The sequence below is a fragment of the Zea mays genome, chromosome 5, assembly GCF_902167145.1.
Source record: "Zea mays cultivar B73 chromosome 5, Zm-B73-REFERENCE-NAM-5.0, whole genome shotgun sequence".
Classification (NCBI taxonomy): Eukaryota; Viridiplantae; Streptophyta; class Magnoliopsida; order Poales; family Poaceae; genus Zea; species Zea mays.
In genome coordinates, this window is record NC_050100.1 from 220,670,932 (window position 1) to 220,692,909 (window position 21,978).

General features: G+C 45.6%; 1 protein-coding gene across 1 annotated transcript; it reads right to left on the reverse strand.

The window, feature by feature from the left end:
• Window positions 1-2,114: 2,114 nt before the first annotated feature.
• Window positions 2,115-4,089, reverse strand: LOC103628892 (aspartokinase 1, chloroplastic-like; the record flags this gene model as incomplete). Its single annotated transcript, XM_023300173.1, is given in 8 exon segments — window positions 2,115-2,231; window positions 2,515-2,631; window positions 2,705-2,797; window positions 2,884-2,910; window positions 2,912-3,010; window positions 3,480-3,596; window positions 3,769-3,864; window positions 3,934-4,089. Coding segments are annotated over 8 exon segments (822 nt in total), but the record flags the coding sequence as incomplete, so codon positions are not given.
• Window positions 4,090-21,978: the final 17,889 nt, after the last annotated feature.

Consider the following 21,978-nt stretch of genomic DNA (forward strand, 5'->3'; position numbering starts at 1 on the left):
ACAAGTGACGGAGGAGCCACTAGGAGCAAAAAAAAATTTCTCCAGTTTCTCTCCTGGGTGCTCTTAGTTGAAAGATTTTTTTATAAGACTGTTTGGAAGGGTTTCTATAGAATCTGGGGTTCGGAGCCAGTTTAGAAGCCCCGGTAAACCTACCCTAAATCACCGAGACGACCATACAATAAAGTGTGCGTTCCAATTTCCATTACAGCATGCCAGCATGTTTGCTGGTTTATTATGGCTGTTTTTAAAAGTTGGATGGAGGGTTTGTGACATGTAATTTAGCTGTCACTAGCTATCATTGGTATGACAGTTTTTGCTGGGAGGCATTTATATGATATGTCATGTTTCTATTTTAAACATGGTATGAAAACTACGCGAGACAGATATCATGAGTCACGTACAAAAAAAGTCCAAGCAATCTTACGTAAGAGTATAGTTTCGTATAGCATTGGGTCGCTGTTGCTAAATATAAAAAGGAACACGTGAACTTGTTGCTGAGGATTCTACGAGTATGTTTTCAGCTTTTTTCGAACAATCTTTTCTGATAATCTGGCTGTACGAAGAATTTGATTATTATGAGAATGACGTGTAGAGTAAGATAAAGAATACATAGAGTTTATGATCTATGAAGTGACAAATTTCTTCTATTGTGATGATTTGATCGATTATATGTTCATGTTAATTTTGGACGGTTTCCACCAAAGGGATTATCGTAGAAGCGTCCAGAAAAGTTGGTGTTGGCGTCGATCTGGCCGCCAAACACTGGAACGAACCATCTAGCGGTACTCTCTGCAGAGTTGCGGACGGTCCGCGGCACAAGGCCGGACGGTCTGTGACCTAGGCGCAGAAGCAGATCTTCCTCTACACATTTCCGGACGGTCCGCGCCTAGGGCCACACTGTCCAGATGGCGCAAAGGGTGTTCTTCTCCGCGAAGAACCCTAGAACTCGCCCTCGGGAGAGATCCCATCGAGGGGGAGAGTTCCAAATCGTTGCTCAGGGTCGGCAGGCCGTCCAACGTGTCCCCAATCGGTGTAGAGTCGAAGAGAGATCATTGTGTAAGACTAAACTAGATCTAAGAAACACCTCCATGCTACATCAAAGAAACATGATATGTCTATCGTCAACTTCTTCCGTATGATCATGGGGCTCGCCACCGCTGATGCCCCCTCTATGCAATGAGGAGGTCCTCGCCTATCTGCTAGCGAGGCTCTCGACCGACTACGACCCCATTCAACACCTCCATGAACCATGATGACCAAGATTGAGTCACTCTTCCTCGACGACATGTTTGCACACCTAGTTGCGTTCAAGGCTCGACAACTCTAACATGAAGTCGATATAACGACCAAACCTTTGCCTGGTTCAGCATTTGATAAGATTTGTAGTAATCTGAACTTAATTTTATACCCTCCAGATTGAGGGAGGTGTTAAATATAGAATGTACGTTAAAGCTAGAACACTAGCTTGAGCCTGTGTCCCCATATCTTGCAATGATGTTACCTATCATGTAAAGGATTGGGACTGTGTTTTGTAAACCATCCTCTTGTATATGTATATTTACATAAGTACAATCTGAAAAATGCATTGCACCAATTCAACATATACAATATATCATGGTTCTATTTCTCCAATTCAACATATACAATATAAGTAGAATACTAGGTTCTCCGCTTTGACTTGTGCCAGGACATCGTCTTCAAAGAATGCCTGATGAAGGGCTTCTACGAGTGCCTTTGCATCGCTATCATGGACTATCAGCGACATATTAACCTGCTCAGGATGAAGACGTGGTGAATGTCAGTGCCAAAAACATGCATATTACAAAACAAATTTTGCTCAATTTGGTTTCCTTTGATGATAGATGTTGTGACTAAGAACCATGGATGCAACAAGCCAACAAGCACGTAGTACTCATTTGGTGTGCTATGGTGACTCCGACAAGCGAGGGAGTACCTTTGATGCTCCTTGAGAGATCATCTGAACATTAACCCCACTTTTCCTCAGCACATGTCCCGTCTGAAGATTTATTAAATTGTTAATATATATGCTGGTATCCAATGAAAATAACATTAGAGAGGAAAACCCAAATAAGAAATATTGAATGAAGATAGCGTTATTCTAGTATGAGAGACGATTGCTCCACATTTCCGATAAGTGAAATTATCGCCCTCTGCTGAAGTAGACGAACGATTGCTATTTTCTCAAGCTCTTCAACTACATGGTCAAGTTCCTGAAAGATTGTTAACAATTGTGAAGCACAGATAACTAAAATAAAAAAGTTCTCGTGAAATGTTCAGGCATGGACTATCAAGTCACTTGCAAAAAAAATCTCTCGTGTTTCTACTTGCTAGCTCTTCAACTACATTGTCAAGTTCCTGAAAATTTGTTAACAATGTGGAAGCGCAGAGAATTGTAATACAAATATTTCTCTTGGAAATGCACTATCAAGTCACCAAAAACAATTTGTCATGTGCTTCTACTTGCTAATACAATGAAGGAATGGAAACACTTGCCTGCTGTATCAGTTCCCTACTCCAGATCTTTGATGGATCAAGTGACACAGAAACACTAACTTCACTGGTAGCAACACAATCCACAGATATACATAGATCTTCAAATATAGCAAATACCTGCTCAAGGTCACACATGCAGTGATTAGAACAATGAAATATAAATACAAAAATGGCTTAGTGTTCAACATACCCTTGCCAGAAAACCATACTGACCAAGCATCCGAGTGCTCACAATGTCCAACATAGTGACATTTGACTTGAGCACTATGCTAGTTAGTACAATCTAGTAGTGAAAAAGAGGGGCGAAAAAATCAATGCCTCGAAAGTCAAGCGGATGTGAGGATATATTTAAAGTTACCTACTACAAACCTTATCCATGTCCCTTTGTCTGGTAATAACTAATAAGGGTTCCTGGAGCTTTAGGGTTGTATGAATTCTTAACCCTAACTGGAATATCACCTTCTCTAGCAGGTCTCATCGATTGTGGATGCAAAACCTGCATTGGAGTGAACAGTCCACAATAACGATCCTAAATTTCTCGCTTCTGTTCAGGAACTGACATCATGAGCTATATGTTCAATTCATGATGGTTAGTAAAGCAAATGCCAAGCAACAATCAATATAGCTTTAAAAGGTAAAAAGGGAACATATATTTATCTACTGGACATGATCTTTCGTTTTTGAGAAGTATGCAACTGAAAGATTCGTTTATTCACTGAGAAGCAGCCTGCTCACACTATACACGGTTCAAGTCCTGAAAACGTGCATAAGGATGAATATCGTGTACCGTTGTTTAGTTCCAGAACTCTTTTCTCGAGCATTCAAAATATAATTTGTACAAAGATTCATTAGTGACAAAAATGAATCATCACATGTCAACCATCATAGCCCCTTTAACAGTCCAAGTCAGATAATTTTCATGGGGGAAATGTTACTTTTGATTCTTCACTCAAAAGAAAAAGTACCTGAGCACCAAAATAAGCAAGTTCCGTGGCCTCTTCAAATGTTAAGTATGGAACAGTCTTTGCATGTGGGTAGATATTTGGATCACAAGTAAGTACACCATCAACATCTTTCCATACCTATCACAAGCACAGTATGCTTTCAGACCAATTAGGCAATGTATGGGGATAAGCAACGATTTTCATGAAATGCACATGCTAGCTTAGTGATTAGCATCAACTGTTGTCTCAACTTTTTTCCTCAGAAAGAAAAATATAGTTTATTAAATATCTATTCAGACTAAACATAGACCTGAATTTCTCTCAGTCCCAAGGCTTTACCAATGGTTGTAGCAGTCAAGTCGCTACCACCTCGGCCTAAAGTAGTTACAGCACCAGATTTCCAGCCCTGCAAGTGATGGCGGTTGCAGTAAACAAGTTGCCTCATGGATGAAGAAATTGTTTGTCAATGAGATACCTTCCCAAGGAACCCAGTAACAACAGGTATCGCTGGATCCTGTATCCAGTCCCCATGAAGTCTCTTCGCAACAGCAGGATAGGTTGCTTCTAAGATATCCGCATTACCAAATTCATCAGTTGTAATGAAACCAATATCAAATGTGTCATACTGCAAGAATTTTCAAATAATATTAATAATGAACTTGAGTTCACATCATTTTTTATAGATGCTTTTGTGGGCTCACGTACAAGATAAAAGCAGTCCGCCATCTCTTTTCTAGGACACAATTGAAACATGCCTTTTTTCAAACAAACACAATTATCAGTTTATCACATGGCCTAATGATCACGTAGAAGTCTTGCCCAAATTCTACAGATCTAGTCCTCCACACATCAAACTCAAATCAGATGCACCAAAATCAACTACAGCTCCGGCCATGGAGCGCTTACTTCTACAAGCCAAAACATCGGAACAAACAGTTGTCGCCGCCTCATGAGTAACACCGTCCACACAGACTGCTTAGCCCAAGGTGTCTCGCGTGAGAATAAGTGGAACCTGCCCGTGCACGACGCCAGAGAGCCGGGCAGAGCATCGGAGCACACCCGGTGTGAATCATCTAGGCCCCTTTGGTAATGTTTTGGTAATTAATGACAACTGCTTGTGGACTAACGATTCTTGGAGAAATAAGAATGCAGGGTTGGACCACATAGAACAGGAAATGTTGAAGAATCATACGCATTGGTTGTGGATCAGATGAAGGGAAAGGTATAATATAGGTTTCATTTTTGCCGGTCTTAAGGAGTTTAGAGAAGATACCTGACCGGGTTAGTAGGCTAGATAGCCGTACTATTAAGAGGGGTCAATGACTTAGATCTGTGTAAAACTTAGTGCCTCATAGGGCATCAAGTAGTTTCATTTGCATGAGGACTAACAGCGCTTCACATTTCGCGAGTCAAAAGTTCTTTCAAAAGCATGTTTGAAAATTGCGAAGTCATGGACGCGCGGACTGTCCGGGCCTTAGGGGCGGACCGTCCGCGATCCTCCAGAGGGGTTCGAAGTCTGACCATTTGTGTGGATACTTTGTTCTTTTGCACTGCGGACCGTCCGGGCCTTAGGGCCGGACCGTCCGCAGTCATGACCAGAGAAGGGTGGCTTCGGGCCAGTCCCTGAATTATAGGCGGACGGTCTGGCTGTGATAGGCGGACGGTCCACAAGTGTCAAACTCGTTTTTGGACAGGGACTGTGTGCTTTTGTAGATCTGTACTACGGACTGTCCGGGGGACCAGTCCGGACAGTACTGTCTCAGGTCTCGGACCGTCCGGGATTTATAGCCGGACGGTCCGCGTGTGTTAACCTCTCTTGATCCGAGGCTCGGGTGTTTCAAGCTGCCTGGTCGCGGACGGTCCGACCTTGAAGGGCGGACTGTCCGGACCCACCTTTTGAGTCAGCTCTGACATGTTTTCAAACGGTCATTATAGCCGTTATATGTACGGCGGACCGTCCGGCCCTAGGGCGCGGACGGTCCGCGTGTGCGCAGAACTGCTACCTTTTGCACATAACGGTTGGATTTTGATGGGGGACTATAAATAGAAGGGTAGCTCGTGTGAGAGAGTTCTCTTGGCCATTCCTTGCACACATTGAGCTCATTTGTGATCCTCCAACTCACTCTCTCACACTCTTTGCTTGAGATTGCATTCTAGTGAGAGATTGAGAGTTCCTAGTGCATTTGCATCATTTGGTGATTCTTGAGGCACTAGGTGGTACATCGAGCAAGCGTCATTGGCTTGTTACTCTTGGAGGTTGCCGCCTCCTAGACGGCTCGGGTGATTGTCTCCGTCGAGCTCTCCAAGAAGAGTGTGGAGAAGCCGCGGTGTTGATTGTGAGGGGTTCGCGCCTACCTCGCCGGAGCGGCAAAGGTGACATTAGTGGAATCGAGGTATTGAGTGATTTCTTGTCCACTTGGCTCAAAGATCAAGTCGTGTCTTGATAGAGGAGCAAGTGAGAGCTTGAAGTCCACCTCAACGTGGATTAGGGGTGATCGGCAAATCACCGATACCACGGGATAAATTTCGGTGTCTATACCTTCTCGCATTACTTATTGCCTTGCAATTGATTAGTGATTTGCTTATTGTTCTTCAAGTATTCAATCTCCATAGTTGTTTTTCATACATTGTTTACTTATTATCACTAGAGAATTTATTCCTCTTGTTGTATTGATTAAATTTATTTAGTATTTTTGATTTTAGTCAAAACCGTCTATTCACCCCCCTCTAGCCGGTGTCCTAGATCCTACAAGTGGTATCAGAGCCGAGGACTCCATTGTTTGTGGATCTAATCATCCCGGAGTGGGACAAAATGGCTAGTAACAACAATGTGCACATTGGGAAGCCACCGCACTTTGATGGAAACAATTATGATTATTGGAAAATAAGAATGTCAATGCATCTTAGAGCAATGGGTGGAAAAATTTGGCCAATTGTCAGGGATGGATTTGTTGTGTTGAAGGAAGATGAACCATCCGTTAGTGACAATGAGAATATCCTCACAAATGATCAAGCCATGAATGTCTTTTATGATGCTCTTGATATAAATGAGTTCAATCGTATCAAGAATCTCACAACCGCTCATGAGATTTGGATAAAACTAATGGAAATTCATGAAGGAACTACAATTGTGAAGAGTGCCAAACTATATGTGTGCAAAGGGAAGTTTGAGCAATTTATTATGAAAGAAGATGAGAGTGTATCCGATATGTTTAATCGGTTGAATGAGATAGTAAATGAACTCAAAGGACTTGGTTTTAATGTACCGGATGTGGATTTCACACACAAGTTCCTTAGATCACTTCCGGAGAAATATGAGACTATTGTGACAATGCTAGTAAGGAGTGATCTATCTACAACTTCTCCAACCGAAGTATTGGGAGAAATTCTCACTCAAGATATATTTAAGAAGTCACAAGCCGATGCTTTAAGTTTGGCAAAGAAGGTGAAAAATGAATCTATTGCTCTCAAAGCCAAGGCCTCAAAGGCAATTGAAAAGGAAGATAGCAATGATGAAGAAAATGAAAGTGAGAGTGATGGTGACATGACTTTATTTGTAAGGAAATTCAATAAATTCATGAAGATGAAGAGAGGTCAACCTAGAAGAGGTCAAACATCTAGAAGAAATGCTTTCAATGTTAGAAAGTGCTTTGAGTGTGGGGAACCCGGTCACATTGCCATGAATTGCCCAAGCAAGAAGAAGGGCAAAGATGAAAGTGACAAGAAGAAAAAGAAATACTATAACAAGAAGAAAGATGGCAAAGCTTACTTAGTTGAATGGGACTCGGATGATAGCTCGGATGATGATGATGATGATGACACCTCATCCAAGCTTAATGCCGGAATTGCCATCAAGGAAGCTCCCTCACTCTTCTCATCCCCCCATTGTCTCATGGCAAAGGGAGATGCTAAGGTAAAAATCATCACCGATTTAAATGATATAAAAGATGATGATGATATCGATGATGTTGATGATGATGGCTATTCATATGATGATCTTGTTAGAATGTTAGGTGAGGCCGATGACTACATGCACAAAGAAAAAGAAAAATTTAAGACCTTGAAGGAATTGTATAAAAACCTCCAAGTGTCTTTTGAGGAGCTCAAGACCTCTCACAATGACCTAAAAGAAAATTGTGAGAAGCTTGCGGATGCCCAAAAATCATCTATTGTGCATGAAGTTGAGGTGGTCACTAAGGATGTTGGAGTCACTTGTGACTTACTTGATAGTCTTACAAGTGAACCACTACCTACTAACTCTATTTGTGATAAATGCAAAATTTCTCTCAATGATAACATTGCTCTTGATGAATCAAAAATTATTGTTGAGAATGAAGTGTTAGTAGATAGAATAAACACTCTAACTCATGACCTAGAAAAGGCCTATGGTGGTAAGGCTAAATTGGATTTCATATTGGGAAGTCAACGATGCTCTCTTAACCGTGAAGGTCTTGGATATATTCCCAAGAAAGGAAAGAATGATTTTGTAAAGCAAAAGACATTGTTTGTGAAAGAATGTGACAAAGTGTGTCACAAGTGTCACAAAAAGGGACATGTTAAGAAAAATTGTCCCAAGTTCAAAAATGTATCCTCCACTTGTTTTGAGCATTGTTATGTTCTTTCTCATAATGCAAAAGGTGTTCATGCTAAATTTGTTGGTACTTCAATTGTTGGAAACAAAAAGAAAGCTATTTGGGTGCCAAAGACCTTGGTCACTAACATCCGAGGACCCAAGCAAGTTTGGGTACCTAAAAGAGATTGATTTCCTTTTGTAGGTAAACTACAAGGCGGGAGGGAATCATTGGGTGTTGGATAGTGGATGTACTCAACACATGACCGGAGATATGAGAATGTTTACCCAAATGAGTGAGGAAGATTGCTCAAATTATGATAGTATCACATTTGGAGATAATCGCAAAGGAAAGGTTAAAGGTTTGGGTAAAATTGCTATCTCAAATGATCATTCTATATCAAATGTGCTATTGGTTGAGTCTTTGAATTTTAATTTACTTTCCGTAGCCCAATTATGTGATTTAGGATTTTGTTGCAATTTCACGGTTGAAGATGTTATTATCTCTAGTGTTGATGGTAGCAATCTTAAGTTTAAAGGTTTTAGACATGAAAATCTTTATCTTGTTGATTTCTCATCTAATGAGGCAAAGCTCACAACTTGCCTATTTTCAAAAGCTTCACTAGGTTGGTTATGGCATAGAAGACTTGGTCATGTTGGGATGAAGCAACTCAATCGGTTAACCAAGCATGACTTAGTTAGAGGCTTAAAAGATGTGAAGTTTGAAAAGAACAAATTGTGTAGCTCTTGTCAAGCCGGTAAGCAAGTGGCAAACACTCATCCAAATAAAAGTCAAATGTCCACTCATCGACCTTTGGAATTACTTCACATGGATTTATTTGGGCCCACATCTTTTGTAAGTATTGGTGGTAATTCCTATTGTCTAGTGATTGTGGATGATTATTCAAGATTTACTTGGGTTTATTTTCTACGAGACAAATCCAATGTGTTTGAAACATTCAAGTCATTTGCTATATTGGCTCAAAATCAATTTGATTTCGACATCAAAAAGGTTAGAAGTGATAATGGGTCGGAATTCAAAAATGCGAGAATTGATCAATATTGTGATGACAAGGGTATCAAACATGAATTCTCTTCCAAATATACCCCGGAACAAAACGGTATTGTTGAAAGAAAGAATAGAACTCTCATTGATATGGCTAGGTCTATGTTAGCAGAATATAATATATCGGATTCTTATTGGGCCGAGGCAATAAATACCGCTTGTCATTCATCAAATAGACTATATTGTCACAAGCTTTTGAAGAAAACTCCATATGAATTGCTCATTGGTAGAAAGCCAAATATCTCATATTTTAGAGTATTTGGTTGCAAATGTTATATTTTAAGAAAGGGAAGTCGGCTTTCAAAATTTGAGAAGAAATGTGATGAGGGTTTTCTTCTTGGATATTCATCAAATAGTAAAGCTTATAGAGTCTTCAACAAAACTCATGGTATTATTGAGGAAGCATATGATGTTGAATTCGATGAAACAAATGGGTCTCAAGATGAGAGTGATAATCTCGATGATGTTGGGGGAACTCAATTGATAAATGCAATGAAAACAATGGCCATTGGTGAAATAAAACCAAAGGAAGATGATGATGAAAATAGTGTGGTTGTCATTCCTTCATCCTCAACTCTAAATGAGGAAGATCACCAAAGCCAACAACTCAATGAAACCATGGATACTCATGATCAAGGTACTTCTAGACCTTCGGTTCCTCCTAATGCTTCAGCAAGCAATTATCAAACGGTGTCAAGAATTCATCATTCCATTGTGAAGGATCACCCGGTTGATCAAATTGTGGGTGATATTAGTAAGGGTGTTCAAACTCGCTCTCGCATAGCTTCGTTTTGTGAACATTTCTCTTTTGTATCTTGTATGGAACCTAACCGTGTAGATGAAGCTCTACTTGATGTTGATTGGGTGAATGCAATACATGAAGAATTAAATAACTTCGCTCGAAATGAAGTTTGGGAGCTTGTTGAGAGACCAAAGAACCACAATGTTATTGGTACAAAATGGGTGTTTCGCAACAAGCACAATGAAGATGGTGTGGTAGTAAGAAACAAGGCAAGATTAGTTGCACAAGGATATACTCAAATTGAAGGATTGGATTTTGGGGAGACATTTGCTCCCGTAGCAAGATTAGAAGCAATCCGGATTCTACTTGCTTATGCTTGTGCACATAATATCAAGCTCTACCAAATGGATGTAAAAAGTGCCTTCCTAAATGGTAAGATTAGTGAACTAGTGTATGTTGAACAACCTCCCGGTTTTGAGGACCCCAAAAGACCTAACCATGTGTTCAAGCTTTCTAAAGCTCTCTATGGGCTCAAGCAAGCTCCACGCGCTTGGTATGAAAGGCTTAGGGATTTCTTGCTTTCCAAAGACTTCAAAATTGGGAAGGTTGACACTACTCTATTCACTAAAAGAATTGGCAAAGACTTATTTGTTTGTCAAATCTACGTTGATGATATTATTTTTGGATCTACTAATGAATTATTTTGTGAGGAGTTCGGAAAAATGATGTCAAAAGAATTTGAAATGTCTATGATAGGAGAATTGAGCTTCTTTCTTGGCCTTCAAATCAAACAATTGAAAGATGAAATTTTTATAAGTCAATCAAAATATTTGAAGGACATGCTCAAGAAGTTTGGTTTAGAAAATGCTAAGCCTATCAAGACTCCAATGGCAACAAATGGTCATCTAGACTTAGATGAAGGAGGTACTATGGTTGATCAAAAACTTTATCGTTCAATAATTGGTAGTTTGCTTTATATTACCGCATCTAGGACCGATGTTATGTTTAGTGTATGCATGTGTGCTCGATTTCAAGCTTCACCTAGAGAGATTCACTTGAAGGCCGCTAAAAGAATTCTAAGATATTTGAAGTATACTCCCAATATTGGTCTACGGTATCCCAAAGGTGCTCACTTTGAATTAATTGGATACTCGGATTCAGACTATGCGGGGTGCAAAGTTGATAGAAAAAGCACCTCCGGTTGTTGTCAATTTCTTGGTAGATCTCTTGTTTCATGGTCTTCTAAGAAACAAAATTCGGTTGCTCTATCTACCGCCGAGGCGGAATATATATCGGCCGGAAATTGTTGTGCTCAACTATTATGGATGAAACAAACCTTATTGGATTATGGAATTATTTTCAAGAATGTGCCTCTCATGTGTGATAATGAGAGTGCGGTAAAATTGGCTACCAATCCGGTCCAACACTCAAGAACTAAGCATATTGATATACGACATCACTTCTTAAGGGATCATGTTGGCAAGGGAGATATCTCTATTTATTCCATTGGCACGGATGATCAATTAATTAGCAGACATTTTTACAAAGCCTCTGGATGAAACAAGATTTTGTTCTCTAAGAAGTGAAATGAATGTGATCGATCTCTCAAATGTGGCTTGAAGTTGATCACACATGCGTCGTATTGCATCTCGGGTCTAAATATGCTCTTTATGCTATTTATTTGGTATTATTGGTACATTTTTCATTTCAAATTGCTCTAGATCGTTTAATTCAAAAATTTTGCATTACTCAATTACATAATATGTATATGCATGCATGCTAACTCTTGAATTGGTCGAAATGTCCATATATAAGCACCAATTCGGATTCGAAATTCAAAATCAGAAAGTGGACAACAACTGGAAAACTGAGTATCAGGCCGCGGACCGTCCGCCCGTGGACCGCGGATCGTCCGCAGCATCAGGAACTGGACAGTCCGCTCAGCCTCACAGACCGTCTGAACTCATCAGGGCGCGGACCGTCCGCCGCCCCAGCGCGGACCGTCCGCGACAGGGCAGTAAAATCGGACAAAGGCCACAGACTTGTCATTTGTGCTCATTCGCCCTTTCTCTCTTGCTCTCCACTTGCCAAATACTCTCCTGTGTCAAGTGTGCGCGGACGGTGAAGTGAAGTTGCGCACGGACAGTCCGACAGCTTGTGGCAACATTCCATCAACATGTCTTCATCACAGTATCTTCAAATCTTGTGGATTTCATCAAATCTCTTCAATTTTGAGATTATTTGGGTTTCCTCTCTGATCTGAAATTGAGCAGTAGTTTTCAAAATCTGATTGGTGGGATTGTTAGTTCTCCTCAATGTGAATGCTATGCAAAATTTTGAACTCGTTTGGATGAGTATTCTCTGCAAAATCATCAAATTCAACATTTGTGGCGGCTAGGGTTCTTTGGAGTCGCCCCTGGTCGGTCGCGGACTGTCCGCCTGGTGGACGCGGACCGTCCGGGCCTCTGGCGCGGACTGTCCGCTCCCCTAGCGCGGACCGTCCGGACCCTGGCAGAGCATTACAATTCCATTCCTTTTATAGTGGTGATTGGTATCAATTATTTATATATGGATGTCTGTCACATTGTTGCAGTGGTTTTGGTGGTCTCCGCAAGAAACTTGCAGGTCGCTTTAAATCAAAGCGCCCTCGTGGAAATGATGATGACTATACACCATCCACTGATTTAGAGGCCCAATCCTCAGCTGGGGGCACTGAATCCATGGATGCTGAAGATTTTCCTCATGTTCATCCCGATTATCCCATTGATACCCAAGGATGGACATTTCCTAAGCGGAGGTTTTCTATGGCTGAGTACTGCTCTAGACGGACTGTGAACCAGTACACTCTGCCATCTGACACTAATATCCAGTTTTTCCACACTCAGCTGCAGTTTGATGTCTTTTGGGGCACCTTGGTGGATACAAATTTTCATAAGCATCAGGTGATTGATTGGTCCTTCTTGCTAAGTCAATCAGTCATGGAGGGTCTGATCCCTAAGTTTGAAACATGTGGACTGTATCAGTTTATGGGGCAACGCACAAATTTCAATGAAATGGTTGTTAAGCAATTCCTGGCTACCTCGGAGATTGATATTGAAGAACAATCTATCACCTGGATGACTGGATTCAAGCGCTATTCTGCTTCTTTTGCTGACTTTGCCACTGCAAACAGTCTGGATTATGGCCTCATTTCTGCTGGGCTGGATCTTTATACTGAAGATAATTTTGAGGATTTTGTGCAATTTTATGAGCCAGCCAGGCTCGGAATACCCAGGAGGTTTGGAGAGACAGCAGGACTCAGACATCATCCTGCTGTAATCAACAAGATTGCCAGAGTCACCATTCTTCCCAAGAGTGGTGATAAGAGTAAAATAAGAGATAAGTTCTGGAATATCATCCAGCACATCATGAATGGTGAAGTCATGAATATTGTTCTTTTCATGATGAGACAGCTTAATGATTTGAAAATGGACAAGAATCAAAATTTAGCATATGCTCCTTACATTATGGCTCTCATCAAATCCAAGACAAGATTTGAGGGCCCATGTGAGATTGTTCACACACCATTCAGACCTTTTAAGAATGAGATAGGGTTTCTCACCAGACCACTCACTCCCTTCCCAGATGATGAGGAAGACCCTGGCTATGAGGGTGGAGCAGCTCCTAATGTTGAGGGAGAGCAGATGCCTCCTCCTCCACCTCCTCCTCAGCCTCAGCAATATTGGGAGCCTGCTCCAGGATACTTTGATCCCTATTTTCACAATATGCAGCAGGGGCTTGAGACTCATATTGATACTCGCTTTGAGGGCCTGATGGCACATGTGGATCACCGCCTCGATGACATGCAGTCTCGCTTTGACGATAACTGGGATGCGCTCAACTCTGAGTTTTCTGAGTTTCGTGATCAAATTCACACTAATGTCACTGATCCCATCATGACCAGGCTAAATAATATGCAACAGAGTTTTCAAGATAACATGGGTGCTCTCTCCAGTCAATTTAACAATCTTTCTACAAATGACAACATGCATGATATCAGTCAGAGGCAGCAGCAGCTCCAGCAGGATTTTGGCCAGTTCTCCTCCCTGTTTGACACTTTCAGCACTCACTACTACAACATGCATCCTCCGCCTAGTGATCAGTGAGGCCTCTCCTTTATAGAAATTGATGCCAAAGGGGGAGAGAAGTGATGAGAAGAGAAGAGAAGTTGTCTGGCGTCTCCTCAGGGGGAGTTGGTGGTTCTATGTGGACATTAAGACCATGCATATGCATTTTACCTTTTCATGCCGCTTGCATTAGTTTATGTCTTACGCATTTGGAACTGGTTTGATCTGTTAACTCTATGTCGTATGTCTGTGGACTATTATCTGTAATATTCTGTGGGATGAACTATGTTTTAGTTCAAATTACTTTGTGTGTGGTTAATCGAGGTGTGATTATAATTGCTGCGCTCACTCTACGGACCATCTCTTGTATGCCTTGATAACCATGATTGTAGGAAAGTCTCCATCAAACTCCAATATATTGTGTGTGTTATATCTTCAGCTTCAAATAATCCTGCACACACTTAGGGGGAGCCTTTCTTACATACTGAGTTTTTTATTGGGATTTATCTATCTCTCGGACAGAACTTCAAATCAAGATAAGTCCTATGAAACTCATCTCCAAGATCTATATTATACCTTAGGTATGAGAGAGATTTGGAAAAACTAAACTTCTCTTTAATATACTATGTGGTGTTGTCATCAATTACCAAAAAGGGGGAGATTGTGAATCATCTAGGCCCCTTTGGTAATGTTTTGGTAATTAATGACAACTGCTTGTGGACTAACGATTCTTGGAGAAATAAGAATGCAGGGTTGGACCACATAGAACAGGAAATGTTGAAGAATCATACGCATTGGTTGTGGATCAGATGAAGGGAAAGGTATAATATAGGTTTCATTTTTGCCGGTCTTAAGGAGTTTAGAGAAGATACCTGACCGGGTTAGTAGGCTAGATAGCCGTACTATTAAGAGGGGTCAATGACTTAGATCTGTGTAAAACTTAGTGCCTCATAGGGCATCAAGTAGTTGCATTTACATGAGGACTAACAGCGCTTCACATTTCGCGAGTCAAAAGTTCTTTCAAAAGCATGTTTGAAAATTGCGAAGTCATGGACGCGCGGACTGTCCGGGCCTTAGGGGCGGACCGTCCGCGATCCTCCAGAGGGGTCCGAAGTCTGACCATTTGTGTGGATACTTTGTTCTTTTGCACTGCGGACCGTCCGGGCCTTAGGGCCGGACCGTCCGCAGTCATGACCAGAGAAGGGTGGCTTCGGGCCAGTCCCTGAATTATAGGCGGACGGTCCGGCTGTGATAGGCGGACGGTCCGCAAGTGTCAAACTCGTTTTTGGACAGGGACTGTGTGCTTTTGTAGATCTGTACTACGAACTGTCCGGGGGACCAGTCCGGACAGTACTGTCTCAGGTCTCGGACCGTCCGGGATTTATAGCCGGACGGTCCGCGTGTGTTAACCTCTCTTGATCCGAGGCTCGGGTGTTTCAAGCTGCCTGGTCGCAGACGGTCCGACCTTGAAGGGCAGACTGTCCGGACCCACCTTTTGAGTCAGCTCTGACATGTTTTCAAACGGTCATTATAGTTGTTATATGTACGGCGGATCGTCCGGCCCTAGGGCGCGGACGGTCCACGTGTGCGCAGAACTGCTACCTTTTGCACATAACGGTTGGATTTTGATGGGGGACTATAAATAGAAGGGTAGCTCGTGTGAGAGAGTTCTCTTGGCCATTCCTTGCACACATTGAGCTCATTTGTGATCCTCCAACTCACTCTCTCACACTCTTTGCTTGAGATTGCATTCTAGTGAGAGATTGAGAGTTCCTAGTGCATTTGCATCATTTGGTGATTCTTGAGGCACTAGGTGGTACATCGAGCAAGCGTCATTGGCTTGTTACTCTTGGAGGTTGCCGCCTCCTAGACGGCTCGGGTGATTGTCTCCGTCGAGCTCTCCAAGAAGAGTGTGGAGAAGCCGCGGTGTTGATTGTGAGGGGTTCGCGCCTACCTCGCCGGAGCGGCAAAGGTGACATTAGTGGAATCGAGGTATTGAGTGATTTCTTGTCCACTTGGCTCAAAGATCAAGTCGTGTCTTGATAGAGGAGCAAGTGAGAGCTTGAAGTCCACCTCAACGTGGATTAGGGGTGATCGGCAAATCACCGATACCACGGGATAAATTTCGGTGTCTATACCTTCTCGCATTACTTATTGCCTTGCAATTGATTAGTGATTTGCTTATTGTTCTTCAAGTATTCAATCTCCGTAGTTGTTTTTCATACATTGTTTACTTATTGTCACTAGAGAATTTATTCCTCTTGTTGTATTGATTAAATTTATTTAGTATTCTTGATTTTAGTCAAAACCGTCTATTCACCCCCCCTCTAGCCGGTGTCCTAGATCCTACACCCGGGCGATAGGACACCAGATCCAGGGAAGGTACGAGCGGATCCACACCTAGGGCCCCCAGATCCACACAGCCGTCGACCGGATGGCGACGACGCTGCCAGAGGTTCAATCGCAAGATGGAGAAGAGTGATAGAGGAGGGAGAAAAGGTGGTGCCGACAGGCGGCGGCCGGGAGAGGGGGCAATTGGTGGTTTTCGGCGGCGGTGGCGGAGTCGCCCAGAGAGACGATGCGGCGGTGCCACTTCTGACCCTATACATTCAAACTCAAACTTGCTTTGGTCTCCCATGCCATAGGATTAAGGAAGGAAGAATTCGAGGCTTACCACAGAATCCGTGAACTAATCCTCCATGGCCCGCCATCGCCCGACCTAGAAGCGCGCCGTGCAGGACGCCTCCAAATTTTTTTTTGAACAACCCACGATGGTGGTCCTTGAGGAGAAGGTGGAGAGGTGCGCGAAGCGGTCGTGGAGGTCATTCTGATGGGGATCGACGAGATGGGTCGGGTGGCGACGGTCCCGACGCTCGCTCGTCTCCGGATCTCTTCTTCCTCTCCGCCTCACCCTTCCCCATCAGTACTGCCTCCGCGAGATTGGGGGTGGAATGGGGGGCAGGGGTCATGGAGAGAGATTGCCGGGGTTGGTGGGGCGGGGCACGGGGGTCACAGAGGCAGGGGGTGGAGCCGAAGGAAGGTGCGCGAGGGGTAGGATGTCGGGCGCGGGGGCGATGATGGCGGGCGTCGACGGAGGATTTCCTAGGATTGCGGGAGGAGATCACCGTGCCGATGGAAGGTACGCCATGCGCGAGGATGTCGAGGGCGGATTTAGGGGCATGAGCAAGGAAGCGAGGGGGTGCACGGGGAACGAGCAGAACTGTGGTGCACGTGTGGACGTCTACAATAGAGTCTTATAGAGTAGTAGGGATTAAATGCTTATATAATTCAGAGGATGGATTATATAATTTAAAGGGTAAATAAATAGGTTGTAAGTATTCTACTGAAACGTAAAAAGATTACAGATCACAAGACGCGACCATAGATAAACACATTTTCCAGAGACGACTATGTCGGTGTTTGTGACCCGACTGCGCACCACGAGGTTACCCACATGATGCTTTTGGGTAGAACGACGTCGTTGATTGTGACTCGATGGTACGTGCGGAGGCACGTCGGTATTGCTCGTAGATTTATACAGGTTTGGGCCGCTTTGAAATGTGTAACACCCTACTTCCTGTTGTGGCTATGTATTGATTTTTGGAGTATGAGGATTACAAAGGAGCTTTGGGAAGGCTCAGTCGCTGTTGATGAGGATGGGGTGAGATGAGATGAGATGATTTTGTAGGGGTCCCCTTCGGCCTTATATACATGACCAGAAAATTATCCCTTTACATGTTGTGATCACTATCTACTTCAGTGGCGGTTTGGCGCGTCGCGGGGCCGAGTCGCTGGTGGCCCAGCGGCGTGCACTTCTTCCGTGGGCCTTTTGTCCCAGTGCTTATCCTGCTATTGGTTCATGTCCTTCTTTGGTGCCGGGGGTGCAGGCTTCACGTGGCCGATGAGGTCCATCGGTAGTGATGTAGATGTTCACCTCCCGGAACAACTGTTCCGAAGTGGTGGGTGCCTTCTAGAGGATAGCCCGTACGAAGACCGGGTCGTTGGACCCACGTTAGAATTCCTCGGTCACGGCTGCCTCTACGACGTCGGGGATGCAGTTCCTCATGGTTTAGAAATGCCTCAGGAATGAGCGGAGGGTCTCGTTGTGGGGGATAGATATCCCCCGGGTCCACTAAAAGAGTAAAGGACCTCACGAAAGGCCCAAGGGCCCAATAAATCGTAAGGTCATTCTTTCGTGGGCCTGGGGAGAAACAACCAGCAAAGCAGAACGACATGAGGCCGGATTGGTGCAAGCCCTGACGGCCCACAGCGTCGGGCGAATGACCACAACAGAGATCCGACTTTCCCGCGCTGGAGCCTCCATGCAGCGAAGCCGTGCGAGGATAAGTCGGCGAGGGTTACGTAGGGATAATCTCAAGAGGTTCACTATCTTTTAGCTACTTGTTGTTATCTTATCCACGTGTATTGCCCCACAGTCGAGTAAATAAGGCCTAGGGGGCACCCCTTCAGAACGATCGACCCTTTACTTAGCCACCCACGTCAACTCTCTGTATTCTCAATCCAGAGAGCTCTCTTGTAACCTCATTCACCAAGCAAACTCACCAGGACGTAGGGTGTTACGCATCTCTAAGCGGCCCGAACCTGTAAACCTTGTCCACTGACCCTCGTGCGATCGGCACGAACCATTTTGCTACAGTTGTCGACACTGTCCTACTCCTAAAACACCTTGAGGGGCAACCCCGGGTGTGCGGTCGGACCCAAAACACCGACAGCTGGCGCGCCAGGTAGGGGGTGTGTCGATGATCCAAGCTAGCTCAATGGCCGTCACCTTCTACAGCAAGATCACCCTGCGTCCCGGATCCGTATTCTGCTTCGGAACAATCTCATCTGTAGCGGATGAAGAAGGAATTCTACACCGTATCGCGGATCCGCCGGAAAAGAAGTCTCCCCCAACGAACTCCGAAAATACCGGAGAAGCACAACCTCCAGCTTTCCGGATGAAGATCGTCTCCGGAAAGTCGGGGGCCGAGGGCTCGCTGACCCGGAGAACTCCACTGCCCACCTCTCTGACAAAAGAGTGGACACAGATCGCAAGGAAGAAGGTAACCGGGGAGAAGCAAGTTGCTCTTTCCGTTCCTCATGCCTCAAAGGGGAACGGGAAGAAGGTCACCACGACAGCAGCACCATTCTACCCCGACGTCCTCTTCATCGGGAGAGTGGAGTCGCCTGTCGTCTCCGACGACGAGCCGACCGTACCCGGGGAAGAACCGCCTCAACGAGAGTCCCGACGACGGAGGAACCGACGCAGGAACGTTCGACGACATCACGCGGCCGGAGAGCGGAATCCGGAGCAGCCTGTCTCGCGAGACGAGGTCTCGGAGATAGGAGAAACTCCGGAAGAACGCGTCTTCAGAGAACGAAGGAACTCCCGACGACGTGATCGCCGACGAGCTCAGGAACAGGCTGAGCAAGATGCAAGGCAGCGCCGGAAGAATCCACTCTTCGGGCGCAACCTGAATCCCGACTTCGCCCGAGCTATGAACACGCCGAGCGAAGTCGGAGGGGTATTGGCTCGGATAGCTGATGGACTTCCTCGGACTCCTGACGTCGAGGGCTACCGACGACTGTTCACCCAGGCGGCCAACCATCTTCTACCGCTTGCTCACCCGCCGAACGATCTACGACACGCCATCAACAGTCGCCGAGACGCGTGAAGCTCCATCAATGCTTCGCGCGAGCGGCGGCATGAGAACGAGATTCGCCGTCGGGAGGAGTACGACAGGGATCATGGCATCCCGACTCAGAGCCAAGCCACCAGAACTGAGTCGGGAACGACCTCAACTGGCGGAACCACCCGGGGATGGTCGAGGAACCACAATCACAACTCCCCTCCCCGGGACAGACATCGTCCCCGACGACAGGAGGACACGTGCGGAGTGTTCGCTCTTACTCCGCGCCTTAGGGCCATCCAATGGCCTCCCAACTTCAAGGTATCCAATGTTGACAAATATGAACCTAAGCAGGATCCATGGGGTTGGCTAGCCGTCTACACCACCGCTGCTCGAGCTGCCGGGGCGTCCGAAGACGTGATGAGCGCGTACTTACCCATTGTCCTTGGGCAAGACGCGCTGCAATGGCTGCGACATCTACCCCGACACTGCATCGACGTCTGGGGCGACTTCAGTCGACGCTTCACCGCCAACTTCCAGTCCCTCTCCGACAAGCCGGCGCAACCGTGGGACCTCAAATCCATCAAGCGCCGGGGGACGAGACTCTCCGGTCGTACCTCAAAAGGTTTCAGACCATGAGGAATCGTATCCCCGAGGTCACGGAGGCGGCCGTGATCGAGGACTTCTACAGAGGATCCAATGACTCGGCTTTCGTCCGAGCCATACTACAGAAGGCACCGACTACCTCCGAGGAGCTGTTCCGGGAAGCCGACCTCTACATCACCGTCGACGAGCGGGCCCAGGACCTCATCGGAGGAGCAAAGCCCGCACCGGCAGCACCACGACGCGACACAAACCAGCAACCCGACAAACGATGGGAGAAGAGGCCTCGCGAAGAAGTGCACGCCGCTGGACCACCTGCTTCTCGCGCCCGAGGAGGACCTCGTGGAGGCGAACACACGTTGGACGACATCCTCGACGCCCAGTGCTCGTACCACAAGGACATGCGCCACACTCTTCGTAACTGCCGAGACTTCAACCATTCCGTCGGACACGGCCGACCCTTCCAACCTCTACCTCCTCCTCAGCCGAGGGGAGGACCGGATGAACCACGACAACCCCATCAGCAGGAGGAGGGAGGAGGAGGAGCCTTCCCACGCGTCGACAGGGAGGTCAACGTCATCTTCGGCGGACACGGATCGCAGGAGAACCGAAGGCAGCAAAAGCTCAACGATCGCCAGATACTGGTGGCGACCACCGGCCCTCCCGCCCCATACCGGTGGTCGGAGCACCCGATCACCTTCACTCGGGCAGATCAATGGCTCAACTTCGACCATCCGGGCAAATACCCGCTTCTCGTCGATCCGGTGATCCGAGAGAGCCGGGTGAAGAAGGTGTTAGTGGACGGGGGGAGCAGCATCAACGTCACCTTCCCCCGGACACTCCAAGGCTTGGGAGTTCACCTCAAAGAGCTCCACGAGTCGGACACTCCTTTCTTCGGCATCGTGCCGACAGAAGGGGAATACCCGCTGGGCCACATCTACATGCCAGTCACCTTCGGAACTCCGGAGAACTACAGAACCGAGTTCCTGAGGTTTGAAGTGGCGAACTTCGACTGCGGGTATAACGCCATCATCGGGAGGCCTGGATTGGCCAAGTTCATGGCCATTCCGCATTACACATACATGATACTGAAGATGCCAGGACCACAAGGGATCATAACTGTGCGCGCCGATTTCCAAGGCGCCGCAGAGTGTTTCCGAGTGGCTATTCAAGCAGCCCTCACCGCCAAGCCATCGACGGTTCCTTCCACACTGGCGAACTCTAAGCCTGAGGAGGACCTCACAGTACCGGCAAGCGAAGCTCAGACCGCGACCTCTATGCGGCCGACTGAAGAAACCAAGAGAATCAACCTGGGGTTCGCTGATGAACGCAAGACGGCTATCATCAGCTCCAGCTTGGATGACAAATAGGAAAGCGCACTCGTCTGATTTCTGCAAGATAACCGAGATGTATTCGCATGGCAACCTGCGGATATGCCGGGAGTCCCAAGAGAACTGGCCGAGCACAAACTGAAGGTCTATCCCCAGGCAAGGCCGATTCGGCAAAAACTACGTCGTTTCACGCCCGACAAGAGAGAAGCCATTCGCACCGAGTTAGCCCGCTTGGTCGCGGCTGGATTCATTAGAGAAGTGTTACATCCCGAGTGGTTAGCCAACCCTGTTCTTGTACTAAAAAAGAATAAAGTGGACTGGCGCATGTGTGTTGATTATACTGATCTCAACAAACACTGTCCGAAGGATCCTTTCGGGCTCCCGAGGATAGATCAGGTGGTGGACTCCACCACTGGATGTTCTATGCTGTCTTTCCTGGATTGCTATTCTGGATACCATCAGATTAGTCTGG